The sequence below is a fragment of the Ylistrum balloti genome, unplaced genomic scaffold (genome assembly GCF_031769215.1).
Source record: "Ylistrum balloti isolate Yb309-2 unplaced genomic scaffold, AGI_CSIRO_Ybal_v1 Utg370038, whole genome shotgun sequence".
In the NCBI taxonomy this organism is placed as follows: domain Eukaryota; kingdom Metazoa; phylum Mollusca; class Bivalvia; order Pectinida; family Pectinidae; genus Ylistrum; species Ylistrum balloti.
In genome coordinates, this window is record NW_026782097.1 from 105392 (window position 1) to 128198 (window position 22807).

General features: G+C 37.1%; 1 protein-coding gene across 1 annotated transcript in view; it reads right to left on the reverse strand.

Moving 5' to 3' along the window:
- Positions 1 to 3208: 3208 nt before the first annotated feature.
- Positions 3209 to 22807, reverse strand: part of LOC132548943 (myosin-7-like) — a 47887-nt gene continuing 28288 nt past the window's right edge. The window contains exons 26-38 of the mRNA XM_060212846.1: positions 21446 to 21596; positions 20542 to 20707; positions 17264 to 17387; positions 16576 to 16740; positions 15401 to 15604; positions 14611 to 14790; positions 13789 to 13833; positions 12086 to 12180; positions 11294 to 11405; positions 10108 to 10223; positions 8546 to 8635; positions 8101 to 8373; positions 3209 to 4458 (exon numbers count right to left, since the gene is read on the reverse strand). Of these exons, the coding sequence (XP_060068829.1) occupies positions 4197 to 4458; positions 8101 to 8373; positions 8546 to 8635; positions 10108 to 10223; positions 11294 to 11405; positions 12086 to 12180; positions 13789 to 13833; positions 14611 to 14790; positions 15401 to 15604; positions 16576 to 16740; positions 17264 to 17387; positions 20542 to 20707; positions 21446 to 21596 (1983 nt within the window). The 3' untranslated portion in view covers positions 3209 to 4196. The remainder of the gene's footprint in view (positions 4459 to 8100; positions 8374 to 8545; positions 8636 to 10107; positions 10224 to 11293; positions 11406 to 12085; positions 12181 to 13788; positions 13834 to 14610; positions 14791 to 15400; positions 15605 to 16575; positions 16741 to 17263; positions 17388 to 20541; positions 20708 to 21445; positions 21597 to 22807) is intronic.

Consider the following 22807-nt stretch of genomic DNA (forward strand, 5'->3'; position numbering starts at 1 on the left):
TGACCCATACTGACTAAAACATGTCATGAATATAGTTTGACCTCTAATTAAAAGGTCATTAAAATTAGCAGGCAATAACAGCTTGTTTACCTGTAGGTAATTACTTACTTGTATAGGATTAAGATATTATTTCTAAATTTTGCAATAATATACACTTAATAGATATGGGAGGGAATGGGAGTTGGGAATGATAGAAGACAGACCCAAGAGAATATCAATGAATCTTGTTGTTTGGCAGCTCATCAGGGGATTGGTGTATATATATATATAGGACAACCAGAAAAATATCATCTTTTGATTCTAGTCGAAAGTTTATGGCATAAAGTATTATACATACATTATCTAATAGCAATGATGAAAGAAGGCATAAACTGAAGTATTGTAGATATAGTAAATAGGGGACAATTATCAGATATATTGGGGAGGTGGGGGGGGGGGGGGATTCATTTATGATGGTCATCATAATAGTATCGTGGGGACAATTATCAGATATATTGGGGGTGGGGTGGGGGGTCGGGGGATACATTTATGGTGAACATCAGAAAAGTATCGTGGGGACAGTTATCAGATATATTCAGGTTATACATTTATGATGGCTATCAGAATTTCACAGCACACTCCTCCATATGTTTAAATAAAAACATAGATAACAAAACTTTTCATACAAGACATTTGTATACCATACATCTGTATAGAGACACTCATGTCAAACAATTCATACCAGACATCTGGTATGGCATCTGGTTGGTTCTGTTGTTGTATACCTTGTTCTCATTTGAGAACATGACACTTCTTACTTGGGTCGGCCAAGATTTAGATGGCGAATTCATATTTTTATTGAATTTGAGTTAGGATGATGATCTTGTTGACCTATTGGTATTTTCTTGTTGTTGTCCAACAAAAAGAACCAGTCTGATAGCCATCCATCATTTCCTAATTATGTACTGGAAGAGATATACATTTAGGGCACGGGAGATTGGTTTAACAGTAACATAAGTCCAAATCATTTACTTCAATAACTTTCAGTAGTTCCCTGTCATGATACCATGAAACTTGGCTTTCAGGGTCAAGGGAAAAGACATGAGAATTTTACCACATTTGTCCTACCCTTCTTCTACCAGTAATGATGTCGTCATGTTAAGTCAAGGCTTTAAAAGGTTCCTTGGGATCAGATTTCATAAACTCAGTGTTCCTGTACATAACACGAGGACAAGAATACATAACAACTCAGTGTGTTCTATTTACCAAGTATACTTTATTGTATATATATATATGTAATCAACATATACGTGTAAAAAATATTAACGGTGAAGAAAACCTGTAGTTAATGCAGTTAGTCTGACTTGATATCCAGAACCTGTAGTTAGTGTGCTTAGTCTGAAATTAGTTGACCCAGAATTCAGAACTGGAGTTTATCCATGCGGTATTCATAATATGTGAAGTCTGTGAGGTAAGTATGACTTTACCTGGTAATCAGAATCTGTAATTGGAGTTCAATAGGACTCAATTTACCTTGTACTCCAAGTCATAGGAGTACAGCAGCTTACAAACTTATCCCTAATATTACGACATTTGTAAATATCTTAATGTTGTGTAGTGAATTTGATACTGGTGTCTACTGAACAGTATTTATAACAATAATGTGTTTTTTTATCTGACTGTGAATTCTAAAAATAAACAGTGCAACATAAGCTTGTGCAATATGAAAAACTTTTGATTTTAAAACAAATTTATTGGAAGACAACTGTTTCTGGCAAGTTCCTTTAAGAATATCAAAATTATACAAAAAAATCCCCAATTATCAAAATCTTACACTTTTATTCTCAAGCACACTAACTCTGATATTTATGATTGTAAAACTTAATGGTGAATTTTCTTTGTACAACACAAATGTGTTTCTTAATAATAGGACTCTTTCACATGTGACTTCATTAACAAGACAAAAACTGAGTAGACTGTGTTTTGCACAAATACCCTAGGGATGGTGGACGGATTTGACAATGATATACACAAAATCTAATACTTATCATTCAACATGACAAAAGTCATCCATCTGACAACAAGAGATATGTTTCATGAAAACAGAGACAGATGAACACATGCAATATTGCAAATTTTCAGTTCTGTTTGCTTCTTGTGTCTAATTAAGCAGTAAAAATATCCTACACTGGCTAGTTAATCTACTTCTATCATCCATTGGATTATCAGCTGATGTTACTTCTGAAAGTCTACGGTAACAATTCTACAAGTTTTAATATTGAAAAAATTGCTTGAAAAAAACATGCCTCTTTTGAAACATTAAAAAATCTCGATACCACTTCCAGAAAAGAAGGATAATATTGCCCCAAACATTTTACAAGAGAAAGTGAAAGAAACAACTATCAACATGTTTATACATAATTAAGTAAATGAAACTTTGTGTTTTACTTTTGATGAAAATGAATGACACAAACTGAGCTACAAAAATATTGAGTGCTGATGGTAGCTTTCAGTTACATTTAATCCAATACAGATACTGCCTGAACTCTGAAACCTTCCTATCAGTCCCACCAATCAACCATCAGTATTTCAGATTCAAATACAGAGTAGGCTTAAGCAAGTAGTCTCTTTCCAAAATACATTACAGTATATTATACCAAAACAAGAAAGAAACAAGCATGTTGAGTGGAATAGAAAAGATCATTATGAAAAAATTGAATACAGACATCAGTTATTTTATTGAACTTTGAATAAAATGGACTGCAGCTGTGATTTTTAGGCCATTTTAGGACACTACAGTAAGCTTTCAGGTGCATACTTCTGAAAAAATGAACAAAGCATGTGATTTTATAATAATAATCAATCTTCTCATTTAGAAATATAAATTATTATAAATAAACAATGATATTAATCATATGTGTATAACTAGTAACAGAAACTGATGTCCTGTTAATTTATCACAATTTTATCACAATATGGACGGAAATACACTTAATAACAAGAAAATTTTAAAATTAAAATTACTTTCCTTCTCGAAGGTGTCTTCTCACACATCACAACTCTGTCCTTTTTAAAAGCATATATATTGTGATAGAAATTTGTAATATTTTAATGAAGTAAAATCTGTTATATTTCATCTCATTTTTTATATTATCATTTCCAGTAAAAATTGTAAGTAATTAGATAAAATATTACTTAAAATCACAGAAAAGAAAATGATCTGGTAATGTGAGTTATGACAGAACAATAAATAATGCATAGTAGTTTATGTATACTAAATTTAAAATTGTGGAAAAGACTTAGAGTGGTGCCAAGATGGACACTATGGAATGCTTTATATGAGCAGGACAGCAGGACACAACTAAAATGGAATGTAAACTATGACTGAAAGATGTATAATTATATAAACTACACATGCTGAATGTGTATATCTCTTAAATATATAATGTGAACATTAATACTAAAATGTATATCATAAAACTTTTCTAAATATAGAACTCTTCATGATCTCTGACTGTGCTGTACTCGTAAATTAAATTGAGTCAGAAGTATACAAATGATAAAGATATAAAACGATGACATCACAGTGATTAGTATATCCGTGTTAACAGAGGAACACATAAAAAAAAGGAAGACATAAGTCTATATATATATATTGATGTTCAAGGATTTAAGTATCCAATTAATGTTAAATGCAAACTGGCCTTTCTTCCGAACACCAAATTTAGGTAGGACATGTGATTTAAATCGCTAATAAAAAACAGTTAATTATCTGCATGATCTCATTCTGACAGCTGATACAGGAAGATAGACTGTGAAGCAGATTATATCACAATAGTATGTAATACAGATCAGGCAAGTTTTAAAATCAAGGAGGTATACGTTAGATTATGGGATGATTGAGTGTCTGAGTGAAATAAATCAAGTTTCCACACATACAGAAAAATCTCCTTTTTACATAAAAAACCTATTCATTTGTACCAAATTCATGACATACATTACTTGTTGTTTTTAAAGCATCTGCATTGCATATGATAGGGTGATGGAACATCGAATACACATGTCCTCTTGTAATCACATGTAACTTTGATGTGTACAAATAATTTGACTCAATGATCCTGGAACACCACTGAAGGACCTGTATCAAATTTATCTTTCTTGTATTTGCCATTTGTAATTTGCATAAAAATGAATCGCACACACGTGTATTTCAGTATCTATTTCCTTGGAGACATTGCCCCAGCTGTGACCTTGGTAGGAGAGGATCCTGTATAAGGAGGAATCACTATTGGGCCAGTGCTGTTGAAGGACATGTCACTGGCAAGGGAATTGTCCGGGGAGCCCCTGTAGTCTGTCCTTGGGGAGTACAGACTTTTCTGTGGGTCGTCGTAGTAACCGCTGGCTGCTAACATGGCCTGGGCTTGGGTTTGTGACTTAGCAATGATCTCGTTGATAGCTTCCATCCGTGATTTGTATTTCCTGTGGTGACACAATTTTCTGTTATGAAACATTGGCATCAAACCAAATATCAACATTTATATGAATTCATTAAAAGATTCTTGAAGAAACTTTTAAAATGATACATGTACCTAATAACAATTCATACTCATTTCAAGTGATATTGATCTTGAAGCATATGTATGCTTTCATATAAAACAGCAACCTCCAGTAATATTACCGTGTATGACCATAGGAGATTTAAAGTATTGTGTGTGAGGTGTTTGTAGGTGGATGGAGATGAGAAATGAGTGGGTTTATGTAGTGGAGCAATTTCTACAGGGACAAGAAGTTTGGGATGTGTATATTAGTAAGGATTGGGAGTATGTGGGGGTGGGGTGATGGTTTGGTATATAGAGGTTTGGGAGTATGTAGGGGTAGGGTATATTAGTGTTGGGAGTATGTGTGGGTGGGGTATATTAGTGTTGGGAGTATGTGTGGGTGGGGTATATTAGTGTTGGGAGTATGTGGGGGTGGGGTATATTAGTGTTGGGAGTATGTGGGGGTGGGGTGATGGTTTGGTATATAGAGGTTTGGGAGTATGTAGGGGTGGGGTGATGGTTTGGTATATAGAGGTTTGGGAGTATGTGTGGGTGGGGTATATTAGTGTTGGGAGTATGTGGGGGTGGGGTATATTAGTGTTGGGAGTATGTGGAAGTGGGGTGATGGTTTGGTATATGGGAGTATGTAGGGGTGGGGTATATTAGTGTTGGGAGTATGTGTGGGTGGGGTATATTAGTGTTGGGAGTATGTGTGGGTGGGGTATATTAGTGTTGGGAGTATGTGGGGGTGGGGTATATTAGTGTTGGGAGTATGTGGAAGTGGGGTGATGGTTTGGTATATAGAGGTTTGGGAGTATGTAGGGGTGGGGTATATTAGTGTTGGGAGTATGTGTGGGTGGGGTATATTAGTGTTGGGAGTATGTGTGGGTGGGGTATATTAGTGTTGGGAGTATGTGGGGGTGGGGTATATTAGTGTTGGGAGTATGTGGAAGTGGGGTGATGGTTTGGTATATAGAGGTTTGGGAGTATGAAGGGGTGGGGTATATTAGTGTTGGGAGTATGTGTGGGTGGGGTATATTAGTGTTGGGAGTATGTGTGGGTGGGGTATATGTGTGGGTGGGGTATATTAGTGTTGGGAGTATGTGTGGGTGGGGTATATTAGTGTTGGGAGTATGTGTGGGTGGGGTATATTAGTGTTGGGAGTATGTGTGGGTGGGGTATATGAGTGTTGGGAGTATGTGGGGGTGGGTTGATGGTTTGGTATATAGAGGTTTGGGAGTATGTGGGTGGGGTATATTAGTGTTGGGAGTATGTGTGGGTGTGTGAGAGTATGTGTGGGTGGGGTATATTAGTGTTGGGAGTATGTGTGGGTGGGGTATATTAGTGTTGGGAGTATGTGTGGGTGGGGTATATGAGTGTTGGGAGTATGGGGGTGGGTTGATGGTTTGGTATATAGAGGTTGAGGAGTATGTGGGAGTATGTGTGGGTGGGGTATATTAGTGTTGAGAGTATGTGTGGGTGGGGTATATTAGTGTTGGGAGTATGTGTGGGTGGGGTATATGAGGTTATATTGATGGTTTGGTATCTTGAGGTTTGGGAGTATGTAGGGGTGGGGTATATTAGTGTTGGGAGTATGTAGGGGTGGGGTATATTAGTGTTGGGAGTATGTGTGGGTGGGGTATATTAGTGTTGGGAGTATGTGTGGGTGGGGTATATTAGTGTTGGGAGTATGTGTGGGTGGGGTATATGAGTGTTGGGAGTATGTGGGGGTGGGTTGATGGTTGGGTATATGGAGGTTTGGGAGTATGTAGGGGTGGGGTATATTAGTGTTGGGAGTATGTGTGGGTGGGGTATATTATGTGTGTTGGGTATATGTGTGGGTGGGGTATATTGTGTGTAGGGGTGGGGTATGTAGTGTTGGGAGTATGTGTGGGTGGGGTATATTAGTGTTGGGAGTATGTGTGGGTGGGGTATATTAGTGTTGGGAGTATGTGGGGGTGGGTTGATGGTTGGGTATATAGAGGTTTGGGAGTATGTAGGGGTGGGGTATATTAGTGTTGGGAGTATGTGTGGTTGGGGTATAATAGTGTTGGGAGTATGTGTGGGTGGGGTATATTAGTGTTGGGAGTATGTGTGGGTGGGGTATATTAGTGTTGGGAGTATGTGGGGGTGGGATGATGGTTGGGTATATGGAGGTTTGGGAGTATGTAGGGGTGGGGTATATTAGTGTTGGGAGTATGTGTGGGTGGGTTATATTAGTGTTGGGAGTATGTGGGGGTGGGATGATGGTTGGGTATATGGAGGTTTGGGAGTATGTAGGGGTGGGGTATATTAGTGTTGGGAGTATGTGTGGGTGGGGTATATTAGTGTTGGGAGTATGTGTGGGTGGGGTATATTAGTGTTGGGAGTATGTGTGGGTGGGGTATATTAGTGTTGGGAGTATGTGTGGGTGGGGTATATTAGTGTTGGGAGTATGTGTGGGTGGGGTATATTAGTGTTGGGAGTATGTGTGGGTGGGGTATATTAGTGTTGGGAGTATGTGGGGGTGGGATGATGGTTGGGTATATGGAGGTTTGGGAGTATGTAGGGGTGGGGTATATTAGTGTTGGGAGTATGTGTGGGTGGGGTGATGGTTTGGTATATAGAGGTTTGGGAGTATGTAGGGGTGGGGTATATTAGTGTTGGGAGTATGTGTGGGTGGGGTATATTAGTGTTGGGAGTATGTGTGGGTGGGGTATATTAGTGTTGGGAGTATGTGGGGGTGGGATGATGGTTGGGTATATGGAGGTTTGGGAGTATGTAGGGGTGGGGTATATTAGTGTTGGGAGTATGTGTGGGTGGGGTATATTAGTGTTGGGAGTATGTGTGGGTGGGGTATATTAGTGTTGGGAGTATGTGTGGGTGGGGTATATGAGTGTTGGGAGTATGTGGGGGTGGGTTGATGGTTTGGTATATAGAGGTTTGGGAGTATGTAGGGGTGGGGTATATTAGTGTTGGGAGTATGTGTGGGTGGGGTATATTAGTGTTGGGAGTATGTGTGGGTGGGGTATATTAGTGTTGGGAGTATGTGTGGGTGGGGTATATTAGTGTTGGGAGTATGTAGGGGTGGGGTATATTAGTGTTGGGAGTATGTGTGGGTGGGATATATTAGTGTTGGGAGTATGTGTGGGTGGGGTATATGAGTGTTGGGAGTATGTGTGGGTGGGGTATATGAGTGTTGGGAGTATGTGGGGGTGGGTTGATAGTTGGGTATATGGAGGGGTGGGAGTATGTAGGGGTGGGGTATATTAGTGTTGGGATTATGTGGGGGTGGAGTAAGGGTTGGGTATATGGATGTTTGGGAGTATGTGTGGGTGAGGTATATTAGTGTAGGGAGTATGTGGGGATGGAGTGGGGTCTAGCTAAATGAGTGTTATTAAAATGGGGAGGGGGGAGTTAGTGTATATGAGGGTATATAGTATGTAGGGGGTTCAACATATTAGTGTTGGGAGAATATGGGGATGGGGTAGGGTATATGAGTGATGGGAGTATGTGGAGTGGGGACAGGGTGTTTGAGGTTTGGAGTATGTTGGGGTAGAATTTGTAAGGTAGTAAGGAAATATGAGGGCAGATGAAGACCTACTTGTCAGAGGTAACATTGTCTCTGCGCCGCATGGCATGATACTGGTGTCGCAATCTCTGGTTGTCCTCCTCAAGTGCCTGAAGTGATGATTTTGTTATCTGGTGAACTGCTTTCTCTGTACTCAACTCAGACTCGAGATCTATGACTCGTTTCTTGTACTTGCTCAGTTGCTTCACATCCCGGTCTTTAGAGTCATGTCCACCAGATTTCTGGGACTCCATGTGTTCGTGGAGCTGGCGGTTCATGTCTTGAATCAAACGGTTCAGGTCCATCCTGGTACAAGAATATTACAGAAATGACACAAAAACAGAGATACTATTTGGAAGATATATGACAGAACAGTCATATTTAGTAGTTATCTCTTTAAACAACAAAGATTAAATCGTTTTTAAGATCTTTTTAAATTAGAATATTAATATATATATATTTTTGGTTTGAAACCTACCACATAGATTTCTCATTGTCTCCTGCTTCTTCTGCCTTCTTGGACAAGTAAATTTTCATTCTCTTCAGTTCCTCTTCTTGAGCAACAAATCTATAGAAGCATCACAACAGTATTGGGGTAAGAGAACGTAGTATAACACAACTTTACATAATTATAAGGAAGGTAGGTTTCAAAAAAAGTTTTCCTTCTTGATTCTAAGACAATTTTCAGAATAAAACTTTGGACAAACGAATGATTAAAGAGACATGTAATATAACTAAAACTTTACTATAGTAATCAGCAGCTTATGTACAGGAAGATTATATATTTCAAAATATTTCTGTGAGTTGGTAATGCTGATAGAATAGAGGTTCTTATATTACAACCAGTAGAAGACTTCAGTTTGACAATTCAATGACTATACAGTCATAGTGGCTGTAACATATGTAATATATAAGATTTTCTACCTTAATGTATATAGGATTATAGTACAGTAGAAAAAGTTGGCTGGTTCCTTACCATCTCATTCTATATATGTATCAAAGCCAGTACACTTAAAACTGGTCATTTGTCTGATGGAAGTGACTGTGTAGTCATCAAAACATCACACTGAAATCTTCTACTGACTATGTAATTAGAACTTCTATTACAGGAAGATAACCTGATGCACAGCCTTAATACAAGTGTGATATGCATACTTAACAGCTGTAGTGTAAAGTTGTATTACACTATTAAGAAAGTACAAACCAGAATCACGATATTGAAAGCTTTACACAATCTGAACAGTTGTAAATGCAAGCTTACAATCTAATCTTCATCTTCATTTAGAAATATAGGCACTAGAAAATCTCTGTAAGACACAAATGGCCTCTGTTTGTATTACAGACACAAATGGCCTCTGTTTGTATCTATGATGTTGACTTTTGAACCCCAAAACACAAACTAATCTCGGGTTTTCTCATAGAGGGCTTTATCATAAAAGTTTTAGAATTTCCTTTATAGAAAAGTCTTTTCAATGAGGAACACTCTGAAAATGCTTGATGATTATCTATAAATAGTAACATTGAACTTAGAAAGCCTAAAGCAGGAATTGATCCTACATAGTTTAGTAGTAATGACATCTGTATAAAGTTTGAACAAAATCGTTAAGGAATAAAGTTGCTAAATAGTAATTATATTGTTTTGGGATGGGACGAGACACCTATAATTTCGAGTGTTATTGAAACACTTACAGCTAGAAACCAGTCTACGCAACTAAAGTAAGTGTTAACAATAATACATCGGACATTTTGATATAAAATTAAGACAACATGAGAATATAAAATTCAAACAACACTGTTTCATTGTCTAGTGGAGCCTAAGCTTTGACAGCCTGCTCCCTGATCTTTGGGAGCAGGCATTTTGTGTCACACTATGAGAAGACATGAAATAAATCATTTTCTGCATTGATCACAATTTATACTACATATTGCTGCATTCTGTGGTTCAACTGGTCAGCTAGAAGTCCTGAGTTACATCTCTAGCAACGGAAATCTAATTTTCTTGGACAAATAAGGATGCGTGTATGTACCAGCAAGACTTACTTGGAAGAGAGTTTTGATTGAAGCTCCTCCTCAGCTTTACGAGCGTCCTCAGCACGACGAAGTTGGAGAGTGTGTTCCCTGAGCTGATCTTCTTGACCTAAAATTGTCTCCTGAAGCTGTAAGGTACAGAGAAAGCAGTAATGAAGAACGTGTGAATCACAAGTTATTGATTAATATATTCCTACATAAGCATTGTTACTCTACTTCATACTCTCACAGAATACCGTGTGACAGTTATTGTATTACACAATAAGCATTGTTACTCTGTTTCATACTCTCACAGAATACAGTGTGACAGTTATTGTATTACACAATAAGCATTGTTACTCTGCTTCATACTCTCACAGAATACCGTGTGACAGTTATTGTATTACACAATAAGCATTGTTACTCTGCTTCATACTCTCACAGAATACCGTGTGACAGTTATTGTATTACACAATAAGCATTGTTACTCTGCTTCATACTCTCACAGAATACCGTGTGACAGTTATTGTATTACACAATAAGTACCATTGATACCCTAAGTAATCTCATCATTTTGTAAACTTAGTTTAAAAACTCCTTATTTGAACAGACTGATCCAAAATATAGAAATTGATAAAATACAATAGAATTCAAATTAACAATCATCCTTATGGGTTGTATTCTTTGTCATTCTTGATGATTGCCCTTTTTGTTACCCTTAAGAACATTATTTCTATGACTCTTGAGATATAGAGACTTCAGTAATAACAGTATTGGTGATCATTGCCATCACCTAGGCATCCGAATTTGATTCCCGAAGCAGATGTGAAAAGGAAAGTAGGTTACCTGACTGACCATACAGGTTTTCTCCAGCTCACCTGAAGTTTACTTCCACAGTGAGACCACATTCATGCTAATATTCAGGTCAATAATTGATTCATATAAGCTTATAACTTATTTCACAATTGAAAAATGAATTAAGTTTTTATATTATATAGTACATTTATAGAGTATGGCCAGTATTTTGATATTTTTTTTTGAGTGACAGGACGTCTATTTTTTCATTACTTAAAACATTGGTTATTATTCCATTTATTTTGTATTTTGTTTCGTATTGTGTCAGACCATTCGCAGGAGAGTTTCATGAACGTTTACTTCAGAGAATACCTTGTCCAGTGTTACATACATTGTCATCTATTTTAATAAAAATGAAAATTACCCGCAGATTTTCCTTGTTTTTCATGGCTAGCTGGTCCCTGGCTCTCTCCACATCGGCAGACAATGACTGATTCTGCTGGATAACTCGGACACGATCCTCCTCTATAATCTCACTAACAAATCAAAATAGAATTCACCATTGTCACAGTATTTCAAAATTAAGAATGTATCAACCATAAGTATCCTATAATAAATCTTCACCCAATACAATTGAGGAACTAACTAGCTTGATCAAGTGTTCAGTATGTAAATGAAGAGTTTCATCAGATAAGTCTATTTCAGGGTAATTGTTGTTAAGTTCTTGAAACACATCAATACTTCTAACTACAAATCCATTACAACCTGCAATCAAGAACTTATTTCAAAAGTCAAATATAATGACAATATCAAAACATTATAAATGATATTGTGGATTCATTTCAATTTGTGTTTAATTGTCAGGATTAGAAACCAAATTTCTTAAATGTTTATCATCCCAATATCTGTACCCAAATAAAGGTATACAGAGGAGGTCAGACCACACACCATTACAATATGACAAAGTAAAATACCTAAATAAAGGAATACAGAGTAAGCCAGACCACACACCATTACAATATGTCAAGGTAAAATACCCAATTTGTATACAGAGGAGGTCAGACCACACACCATTACAATATGACAAAGTAAAATACCCAATTTGTATACAGAGCAGACCAGACCACACACCATTACAATATGTCAAGGTAAAATACCCAATTTGTATACAGAGCAGACCAGACCACACACCATTACAATATGTCAAAGTACTTACATCTGTTGTTTTAGCTCTGTTGTAGTTTTCTTCAACTTGGCATTCAGCTGTTGTTTCTGGCTCTCCAGTATCTGTCGAAGTTTACTCATTTCATTCTTAAACACAAAATAAAAAACATGTCAACACAGAGGAAACCACATGTATTTAATAAGGAGATAATAGGTGTATATTAAGTATGCTTAAATAGGATAAGAATTAGAACTATGACCAGTAGTAGACATGACATTAGAAATAAGTTGTTAGAAATCAATACTAGATATACACATGACAACAGTATCACCAAGAATTCATCGTCAAAGAAATATATATTTTTTGGTGATAGTTTCAATTATTTGTCTGCAAAACCTCTAATATGAATTTAATTTAGATAGACAACTTTTCTGCATTCTGTCCATTGGAATTACTGTTTAAATCAGCAGCAGCAAGCCTATCAGCTGTTGGCTGAACATTCTAACCACAACAGTAAAGGTGGCTCTTGGAGCATACTCTAGTGTCACACCTGATGGGTAAGGTTTGTGCTTAACTTGTTTCTGCAGGTTACTATGAAATCTATTTGAATTGAAGGATGTTATGTTTCTGAAGAAATTATTTTGGAGATATAAAGTAATAATTATCTACAAACAAACCCACCCCCCCCCCCCCCCTCCTATAAACATGATTACAGGACAGAATAACATGTACCTGTTAGAAACATCTAGCACACTTAGGTAGTATTACCTCTTACAAGGTAAACTATTTTCACATCATCATCACAAAAAAACATCAGTACTGATTAAAATATGTTATCCACTTCAAGTTGTTACAGGTTGTTGAAAAGGAACAAGTAAACTTGAACACACTTAACCAGAATAGCAGACAAGTAGAATTTTTTATATATTGTGATAAAGATGAATATGATTTCTATGCATTGTAACAGAGGCATGTACCATTATATTTACTGGAATCAGCTATTTTCTGCATTTTTTTTTTGAAAAAGTCATATTACACAGTACATGGTCATCTGACCATGCAATAAACCAGCCACTGGTAATGAGATGTCAGTAATGGTGATGTCATAAAAATTGTTGAGGGAAAATAAAAAAGGTTTCATTTTGTGTTACTTGGGAAGATTCAAAACATTTCAAAGCAAGACAGCATAACAAAAGACAATTGGAAAGAGTTCCATTATGTCTGAAGTTGCAAAACAGCTGTTGTAGCAAGTGTAGATTTGTTTTAAGGCCATAATTATGTAATAAGACAGATATTTAATGCCTTTTCAAGGTATTAGCCAGAAATATTTGCCCTTCAGTGCTTGTAATTGACCATGTGCTATATGGTACTCAGCCTGCGGCCTCATTTAGTATAATACGACTGTCTGCATCTCTAATATTTTTGACAGTAGCATGGGAAAGTGTAAAATATCTGTATCATATAAGATTAACGGTAGGTCATGTAACTTCGAATGGGATGATACCTGATTGTCTCCCTTCAAAAAGTATTTGCAATGTACAGTTAACTTATAATCTGTCCTTGTTGTTTCATTAACTGTAACATCTCATGAGAGAAGTTTGGAAGCAAACAAACAGCAAATGCAAAATAGAAAGCTAGGCAAGGTAAAACAGCATCACAGGATCAATCTAGTAACACTAAAACAGCAGTTTTCAACACAGAAGGTCATCAACGACAACAGACGTGTCACACACACAGCTACTATGATAGTGTACCACTGAGACAAGCTGTTGTAGGACCTCTTCATCAATCTCATATTCCTACAGAAAGAAACACACTCAATCACTGACAAAAACAACCTTAATACACCATTTAATTGTAACTGTACTGATCTTCTTTTTGTTCTGAAGATTGGATTAAATATATACCTAATAAGTTAAACTGGAAACTTGATGATACACACTTACCACCTCACTGAATGATAGTGTCAAAATGTTGTGTGTAGACCAGATGTAACTCAATAGATTCCCACTTAATTGTGCTTTCCCTTGTTACATATTCACTATGATTTTCACCATTGTTCCATTAATCTTTTGAAAAAATCATATCTGTCAAGTACATGATGTTATTCATCTCAATATTTAGGGATTGAAAGTCATTTTATAACTTTAAGAGCAGTGTGTTCATGGTTTACTGGTTACATCCATATTAGATATACCACAGAGTTCAAAGGTCAGCTTACAGGTCAGAACGACCTAACTTTGGTGATTCATTGTCTTTCAGAGATGTACATGTACCCTCACTGAAATGTTAATTCAAAAGGTCAAATTAGGTCATTATGACTTCAATTTGGTATGTAACACAGTGCCTTGTGGTGATCAATCTGGTGTTCTAAGTCAACACATCAAACAGTGGCTGAGATATAATGTGGAAACTGTCTCACAGAAAAGTACACAGATTTGTTTATGTACACATGCATGGACTAAGGAAACACCTAAAACTCTATTGTTATTGAGACAGGGGTATAATAACATTTAGAGGTGTTTTATTAAAGCCCTGTAGCCCTAAAGCCCTAAAGATATCGCATATTAAGATACCTGTTGAAGGTCAATCTGTTCCTGTTTAGCCTGTGCTGTTGACTCTTGTGTATAAACTGTGGCCTCCAGTTCCTGTTGCTGGTCCAACAGACGTTTGGCCCGGTCCTTCTCCGTTTTCATCATCTGTTCTGTCTTGGTCAAATCTGTGTTCATCTGATTCAATTTTTCTTCAGATAAAAACTACAATACACAAAATTTCCAAATTTCAGTCAAAATTATGTGCTGGTAGGCCATTTTGAAAATTGTGATAGCAAGTAGGGCTAGGATTTCTTGTGAATTAAAATCTTACTTTCTCTATGTAAAAATCTTTTTACCTGTCTTATTTGTCAGGCTATTAGAAACAGCCATTACACTGATTTGCAATGTTGCCATTTTCAGCTTTTCAGCTGTCTCAAGTTGCAAAAAATTACGTGGAACTGCAGATTACAATTATTTTAAACTTGACTTAATTATCATTATCATGTTAAAATTTGTGTGTGTATATAAACAGTCTGCTTTTAGGGATACGTTCACAAGTAATTAAGGTCCAATATGAAGATATATACAAATGTCTTCTCAGAAAGGGAGATGAACATAGAATAAAGAGATGTTCCATCAACATACCAGTCCAGCATTCTGATGAAATACTCTAAAAGTAGCATCATTCAGTATAATGTACTGCATGCTCTGTCATCCTCAATATTATGGCAATTACGTAGTAAAAAATGATAAACTAAACAAGAATTTATTTTCTTTTTATATTCAAAATTTGTAAAATGTGGAATGGTAATTTTCCCTTGTATTAACCTACCTTATCCTTTCGTAGCTCATGAAGCTGGGATTGCAGTGACTCTGCCCTCTGCTCTGCTACCTTTCGACAAGTGATCTCCTCCTGAAGGCGTTCTTTAGTCTCCTCTAGTGATCTCTCCTGCATTCTATTGCTGACCTGAAGTTTGTCGCGACTGTCAATGGCTGACGCAAGGCTTGATTCAACAGATGCAACTCTAGACTGTGTCTGAAGTTGAAACAGTTAAAGAATAAATGAAAGGTTACAGATAAGAAACTCAGTCATGTTTGAATATAGACTAACTTTGGTACAGGTCATGGTGTTACTTAACATCAGCATTACCCCGGACAAATGTCTACTGACCTGACACAATGGGAACAGAAACAACTGGCCAAGTTATGATCTGCGCAACAAAATACCCTTGCCAGAAACCATGGAGAAGTTAGGAACTTATAAGACTAAGGTTTTTGGTTAAGTTAAGGTGTAATCAAGACCAATTTAATAAAATTGAAGTTCTGTCCACAGATTTTTTTTTAAATTCTCGGTGAAGATAGGCAAGGCTATCAAATATTGGTCTCACCATTTTTCTGAAAAAAAATTAACAAATTAAAAAATTTTTGAAGTTAAATGGCCATAACTCTGGAAAATATTAATTGGCCATAACCAAATCAGATTAACCTGCATACTACATACAGTTCTATTACTGTAACTGTAAAAGAGTAAATGTCATATTGAAAGGAAACAAAATTACGAGATACTGACAGATAAGGGGTTACACTTTACAATGCTTTAAATGGCCCTACTTTCAAATGACAAGGAACTAAAAAACTATTTTAAACAGTATACAGTTAAACAAAAACATTTCATTGAAAAAAAAACCAGTTAGAAAAACCATCAATCTTCATGAACATGTAATAAGACTCACTTGTAAATTACATTTTTGCACTGATAAAGAATTGGTCATTCATTTGATGTTTGTCTTGAAAAATAAGACTGAAGTTCAAAACCATGGAGTAAATGTGGATGGTGAAAGTGACAGTGTAATGAGTGAAGAAAGATTTTGCAGGCATGCAGGGAGGCAATTCTGAATCAGATTGAGGCTGGCCTTGAGAGGTACCACATAGCTATGTTACTATTTAACCAGAACCAGTATATGTCCAACACCATGATTTTACATCAACGTGCATAAGTTTCACTACCTGCATCAGATTGTCTTTAAGGTAAGACTTTTCCCCGTCATACTGGTTCCGCAGATCATTGTTCGTCTTTTCCAGGACAAGGATCTGATCTGTCAATTTTTCCTCCTGTATTCGCATTTTATCCCGCATTGTTGAGTGCTCCAACTGAAGAGTGGAGAGACTTTCCTGTAGGACAGACAAAGGAAATCAATGATATTACAAAAAATAAATAGTAATCATCATACTTTAAAGGAAATCACTTTTGTCACTTTTGAAAATTGAAGCTATTGGTGTGTTGTGCAGATATGATATTCTCAAGAATTTTAAACAAGTCTGAGAACCATCAGATGGGCAGGAGCAAGCCGATCCAAATAGAGATCTGTGTAAGTTGTAGGTGAGGGTAAGAAGTGAGTGATATGATAATATTCAGAGACAATTCATTCTATTGATAAATCTTGAAAGAGAAAGCTCTGGAAAGTATTTGGCTGAAGGCTTCATATAAGCAGGAGATGTCAAATAACTAGGTCCACCCATTAAGTAGATGTCTTATTATAATTTATGCTAAAACAGTTTTATGTACGTGTGCGTGTACATTACAAAAAAAAATTCACCATGATAATTTATGCTACCAAAACACTATTTTCAGCACCCAGACTATTGAATCTAGGTTCAGATGTGCTCATGAACAGGTGTTTGTTTCTATAATGACCTGTTGTCTGGCAATCGTTTCCTGTAGAGTAATGGTTTCCTTGCGAAGACCTTGTGTCAACAGATCTGTGTCACCAACTGTACTCTCCATGTGCCTCAGCTTACCATCCAACTCCACTTTTTCCCTATGACATACAACAAACAGTACATTTCTGATTTCTGATATGTATGTACCTATGTTTCACAATTCACATAAAATATTCCAATCATATAATCCAAATGAAGTTCTCTAAATTTTGTAAAAGAATATTTTCAAATCAAGACATCAACAAATATTACATGTTTTGAAAATCCACTTATCATATTTGCGAATATACAGACTTAACAATTAAAGTTAACTAAAACTACATTGGATTTATCAAATTTGTACCTACAGGATAGGACAGAGATATCTAAAATCTGTAGATTCCTGATGACTGTATAACCCAACACATTCCCTACCTACAGGGTAGGACAGAGATATCTCTATCACCCAAGGCATACCTACAGGGTAGGACAGAGATATCTCTATCTGTGGAGATTCCTGATGACTGTATAACCCAACACATTCCCTACCTACAGGGTAGGACAGAGATAACTCTATCTGTGGGGTAACCCAACATTACTGCTACAGCTGTGCTTCCTTTTGTATAACCCAACACATTCCTACCTAGGACAGATAACTCTATCTGTGGAGATTCCTGTTGACTGTATAACCCAACACATTCCCTACCTACAGGGTAGGACAGAGATATCTCTATCTGTGGAGATTCCTGATGACCGTATAACAAATTCCCTACCTACAGGGTAGGACAGAGATATCTCTATCACCCAAGGCATACCTACAGGGTAGGACAGAGATATCTCTATCTGTGGAGATTCCTGATGACTGTATAACCCAACACATTCCCTACCTACAGGGTAGGACAGAGATATCTCTATCTGTGGAGATTCCTGATGACTGTATAACCCAACACATTCCCTACCTACAGGGTAGGACAGAGATAACTCTATCTGTGGAGATTCCTGATGACTGTATAACCCAACACATTCCCTACCTACAGGGTAGGACAGAGATATCTCTATCTGTGGAGATTCCTGATGACTGTATAACCCAAGGCATACCTACAGGGTAGGACAGAGATATCTCTATCTGTGGAGATTCCTGATGACTGTATAACCCAACACATTCCCTACCTACAGGGTAGGACAGAGATATCTCTATCTGTGGAGATTCCTGATGACTGTATAACCCAACACATTCCCTACCTACAGGGTAGGACAGAGATATCTCTATCTGTGGAGATTCCTGATGACTGATGACTGTATAACCCAACACATTCCCTACCTACAGGGTAGGACAGAGATATCTCTATCTGTGGAGATTCCTGATGACTGTATAACCCAACACATTCCCTACCTACAGGGTAGGAAAGAGATAACTCTATCACCCAAGGCATACCTACAGGGTAGGACAGAGATATCTCTATCTGTGGAGATTCCTGATGACTGTATAACCCAACACATTCCCTACCTACAGGGTAGGACACAGAGATATCTCTATCTGTGGAGATTCCTGATGACTGTATAACCCAACACATTCCCTACCTACAGGGTAGGACAGAGATATCTCTATCTGTGGAGATTCCTGATGACTGTATAACCCAACACATTCCCTACCTACAGGGTAGGACAGAGATATCTCTATCTGTGGAGATTCCTGATGACTGTATAACCCAACACATTCCCTACCTACAGGGTAGGACAGAGATATCTCTATCTGTGGAGATTCCTGATGACTGTATAACCCAACACATTCCCTACCTACAGGGTAGGACAGAGATATCTCTATCTGTGGTGGAGATTAACCCAACACTGATGACCTGTATAACCCAGGGTAGGACAGAGATAACTAGATTCCTGATGACCGTATAACCCAACACATTCCCTACCTACAGGGTAGGACAGAGATATCTCTATCTGTGGAGATTCCTGATGACTGTATAACCCAACACATTCCCTACCTACAGGGTAGGACAGAGATATCTCTATCTGTGGAGATTCCTGATGACTGTATAACCCAACACATTCCCTACCTACAGGGTAGGACAGAGATATCTCTATCTGTGGAGATTCCTGATGACTGTATAACCCAACACATTCCCTACCTACAGGGTAGGACAGAGATAACTCTATCTGTGGAGATTCCTGATGACTGTATAACCCAACACATTCCCTCCCTACAGGGTAGGACAGAGATAACTCTATCTGTGGAGATTCCTGATGACTGTATAACCCAACACATTCCCTACCTACAGGGTAGGACAGAGATATCTCTATCTGTTGAGATTCCTGATGACTGTATAACCCAACACATTCCCTACCTACAGGGTAGGACAGAGATATCTCTATCTGTGGAGATTCCTGATGACTGTATAACCCAACACATTCCCTACCTACAGGGTAGGACAGAGATATCTCTATCTGTGGAGATACCTACAGGGGAGGACAGAGATATATCTATCTGTGGAGATTCCTGATGAACAACATTCCCTACCTACAGGGTAGGACAGAGATAACTATCTGTGGAGATTCCTGATGACTGTATAACCCAACACATTCCCTACCTACAGGGTAGGACAGAGATATCTCTATCTGTGGAGATTCCTGATGACTGTATAACCCCACACATTCCCTCCCTACAGGGTAGGACAGAGATATCTCTATCTGTGGAGATTCCTGATGACTGTATAACCCAACACATTCCCTACCTACAGGGTAGGACAGAGATATCTCTATCTGTGGAGATTCCTGATGACTGTATAACCCAACACATTCCCTACCTACAGGGTAGGACAGAGATATCTCTATCACCCAAGGCATACCTACAGGGTAGGACAGAGATATCTATCTGTGGAGATTCCTGATGACTGTATAACCCAACACATTCCCTACAGGGTAGGACAGGATATCTGTGGGACAGGGTAGGACAGAGATATCTCTATCTGTGGAGATTCCTGATGACTGTATAACAGGGACAGGTTAGGACGGGACAGGATGTGACAAGATTATTCCCTACCTACAGGGTAGGACAGACAGACTGTGGAGATTCCTGATGACAGGTATAACCCAACACATTCCCTACCTACAGGGTAAAATGACAGGTGCATAAACAGGTGGAGATGCTACTGATTTTTTCCCTATTTAGTTGCCCCTATACTGTATGATTACTTAATGCTGATTCCATACTTCATTAAAATACATCGATAATTAGATACACACTATTTGTATGACATGTACCTCGTGACTTCGAGATCTCGTTCAGTTGATGAGTTTTCCCTCTCCAGACTGTGTTTCTGAAGTGTCAGTTCCTTCTGCATTTGCTGCTCCGTGCGGTCACATTTGTTCTGTAGTTCAGCAATCGTTTGGTCCCTTTCACTAAGTCGTTTGATCATAGCATCATATTCTGTAAAAATGAAACACACTCTATATAAGATAGCCAGGACTGCTGAGTCATGCTTTTACCTATAGTTTCAATACAGTGAAAACGTCTTTTAATTAGAAGGAATTTGTGAGTTATGTCTTCTCACACTTGTACTATACAGTGACCAACATTTTGGATACAATAAAAGAGAGCAAGGACTCACATATTTATATATATTTATATTGATATACCCTAAACTTCCAAAGTATCAAGGGTTCTGTCCTTAACTGACTTTAAAACTTAATTATATGTAGACATTGATGTTGTGATGCTGTGGTGTGAGTTGGAACCAAATCTGTTCGGAGATATTTTGCACTTTGGCCTTTTATTTCCAAAGTGGTCAAAGGTGACCTTTGACCTTTAACCTTGACAATTAAAATCTAATCAGGTGTAGATCTTGGTGATGTGATACGAATATGAACAAACTCTGTTTAGGAGTTTATGAGGTAGCTTGTACAGGAAACTATCAGAGATATAAACACTGAGACACAGAATTACGAAGTGATTACCATAGATGGACATGCCTAGGTGGTTAAAGGCATAACAATAATGTTACACCTTTTACACTGAAATATCACAAATTATGAATTTGACAAAACTGCATGTACATCATCACTGCAGTGAAGACGATTATCTATTCATCGTGTGAAAATCCAACAAGTTTTGTATACCTTATCTCATTTGTTAATTTGAACAAATCAAATATGTTTAAATCAATACCTTGGTAGATGGCACCCTTGTCCTGTTTAAGACCTTCAACAGTTTCCCTACTAGTGGTCAGCTGACTCTGGGTGGACTCTAACTCCTTTGTCAGAACATTCACCTGATCTTGTAACTCAGCACATGACTGCTGCTGGACATCCAGAGATCCCTGTACAACATGTAGTATACATTCTAGAACAGATTGTTCAATATTGAGACAACAAATCTACTGCAAAAGCAAGAAAAATGACCGACAAATGCAACAATTTTCACATGTATAACTGTAATGGTACGGGATATATAGACTTATCACAAAAGTAAAGAGGACAATTTCAGCATATTGTCTCAACATTTATTAAGATAAGTATATATATCCAGCTGTAAGTGATGACAAGTCAGATTGTAGTATATAAATAAGTAAAACAATCTATCTACACTCTTCTGGTACAGAGTTTAAACACTGTAGCTAAACAGTATAAATTGTGATGTTAATACAAAACACTGTAAGCTGTCTAACAATGATCAGACAATAAATCTACTTACTATATAACAAAGTTTATGTGCATTTGACATTTTTTTACATTTTACTTTGCACATTATAGATGAATCTGACATCAGACCATGTACATTAATGATTTGTATAAATCATCATTAAGTGATAGCAGCTTACCATAACCAATTATATGATGGCTTACAATAATTAAAATATCAAACATAACCCTGTGCGAAATTCAAATGATTCAGTCACATTTGGTATTCTACATCCTACAAACTGACACCTCACTCGATTTTTGCAGTTTTTTTCTGAAAAGAACTTTAAGGTAAATTGAGATCTGGGTAAAGATTGCATTTGAAATCTTGGTTGTAAAACACTTTAATCATCATTCATCTAAAATTAATTAATCTACATGAACACTATATATTTGTATAAAAACTGACAAAATTTTGTCTCATTCACGTTGTCACATCATCATATAAGTATGTTATCAAATCACATTTCATACATTTACATTTTGCAATTTTTTAAACTCATGGCTTATCTTGATAGTCACAGGGATGCAGACACATTCTAGATGATAATGATATGTCATGTTGACATCAGGTTGACTAATGTTAAGTCAGTGCTTTACACACTGACTTAGATAACACACAATGTAGCTCTATATCAACCAGAAAATAAACATAACCATGAAAACAACCAGAAAATAAACATAAGCGGGAAAAAAGTCCTAAATCTAACATAAACAATTGTAATGGATTTCATTCTGTTTATCTCTCATCCATATTGCATTCATATTGACAATAACATACAACCAGACAATTGTTCACTGGTCCACTGGGATACATCTTGTCATTTTGTACATGAACCCTTACAACGAC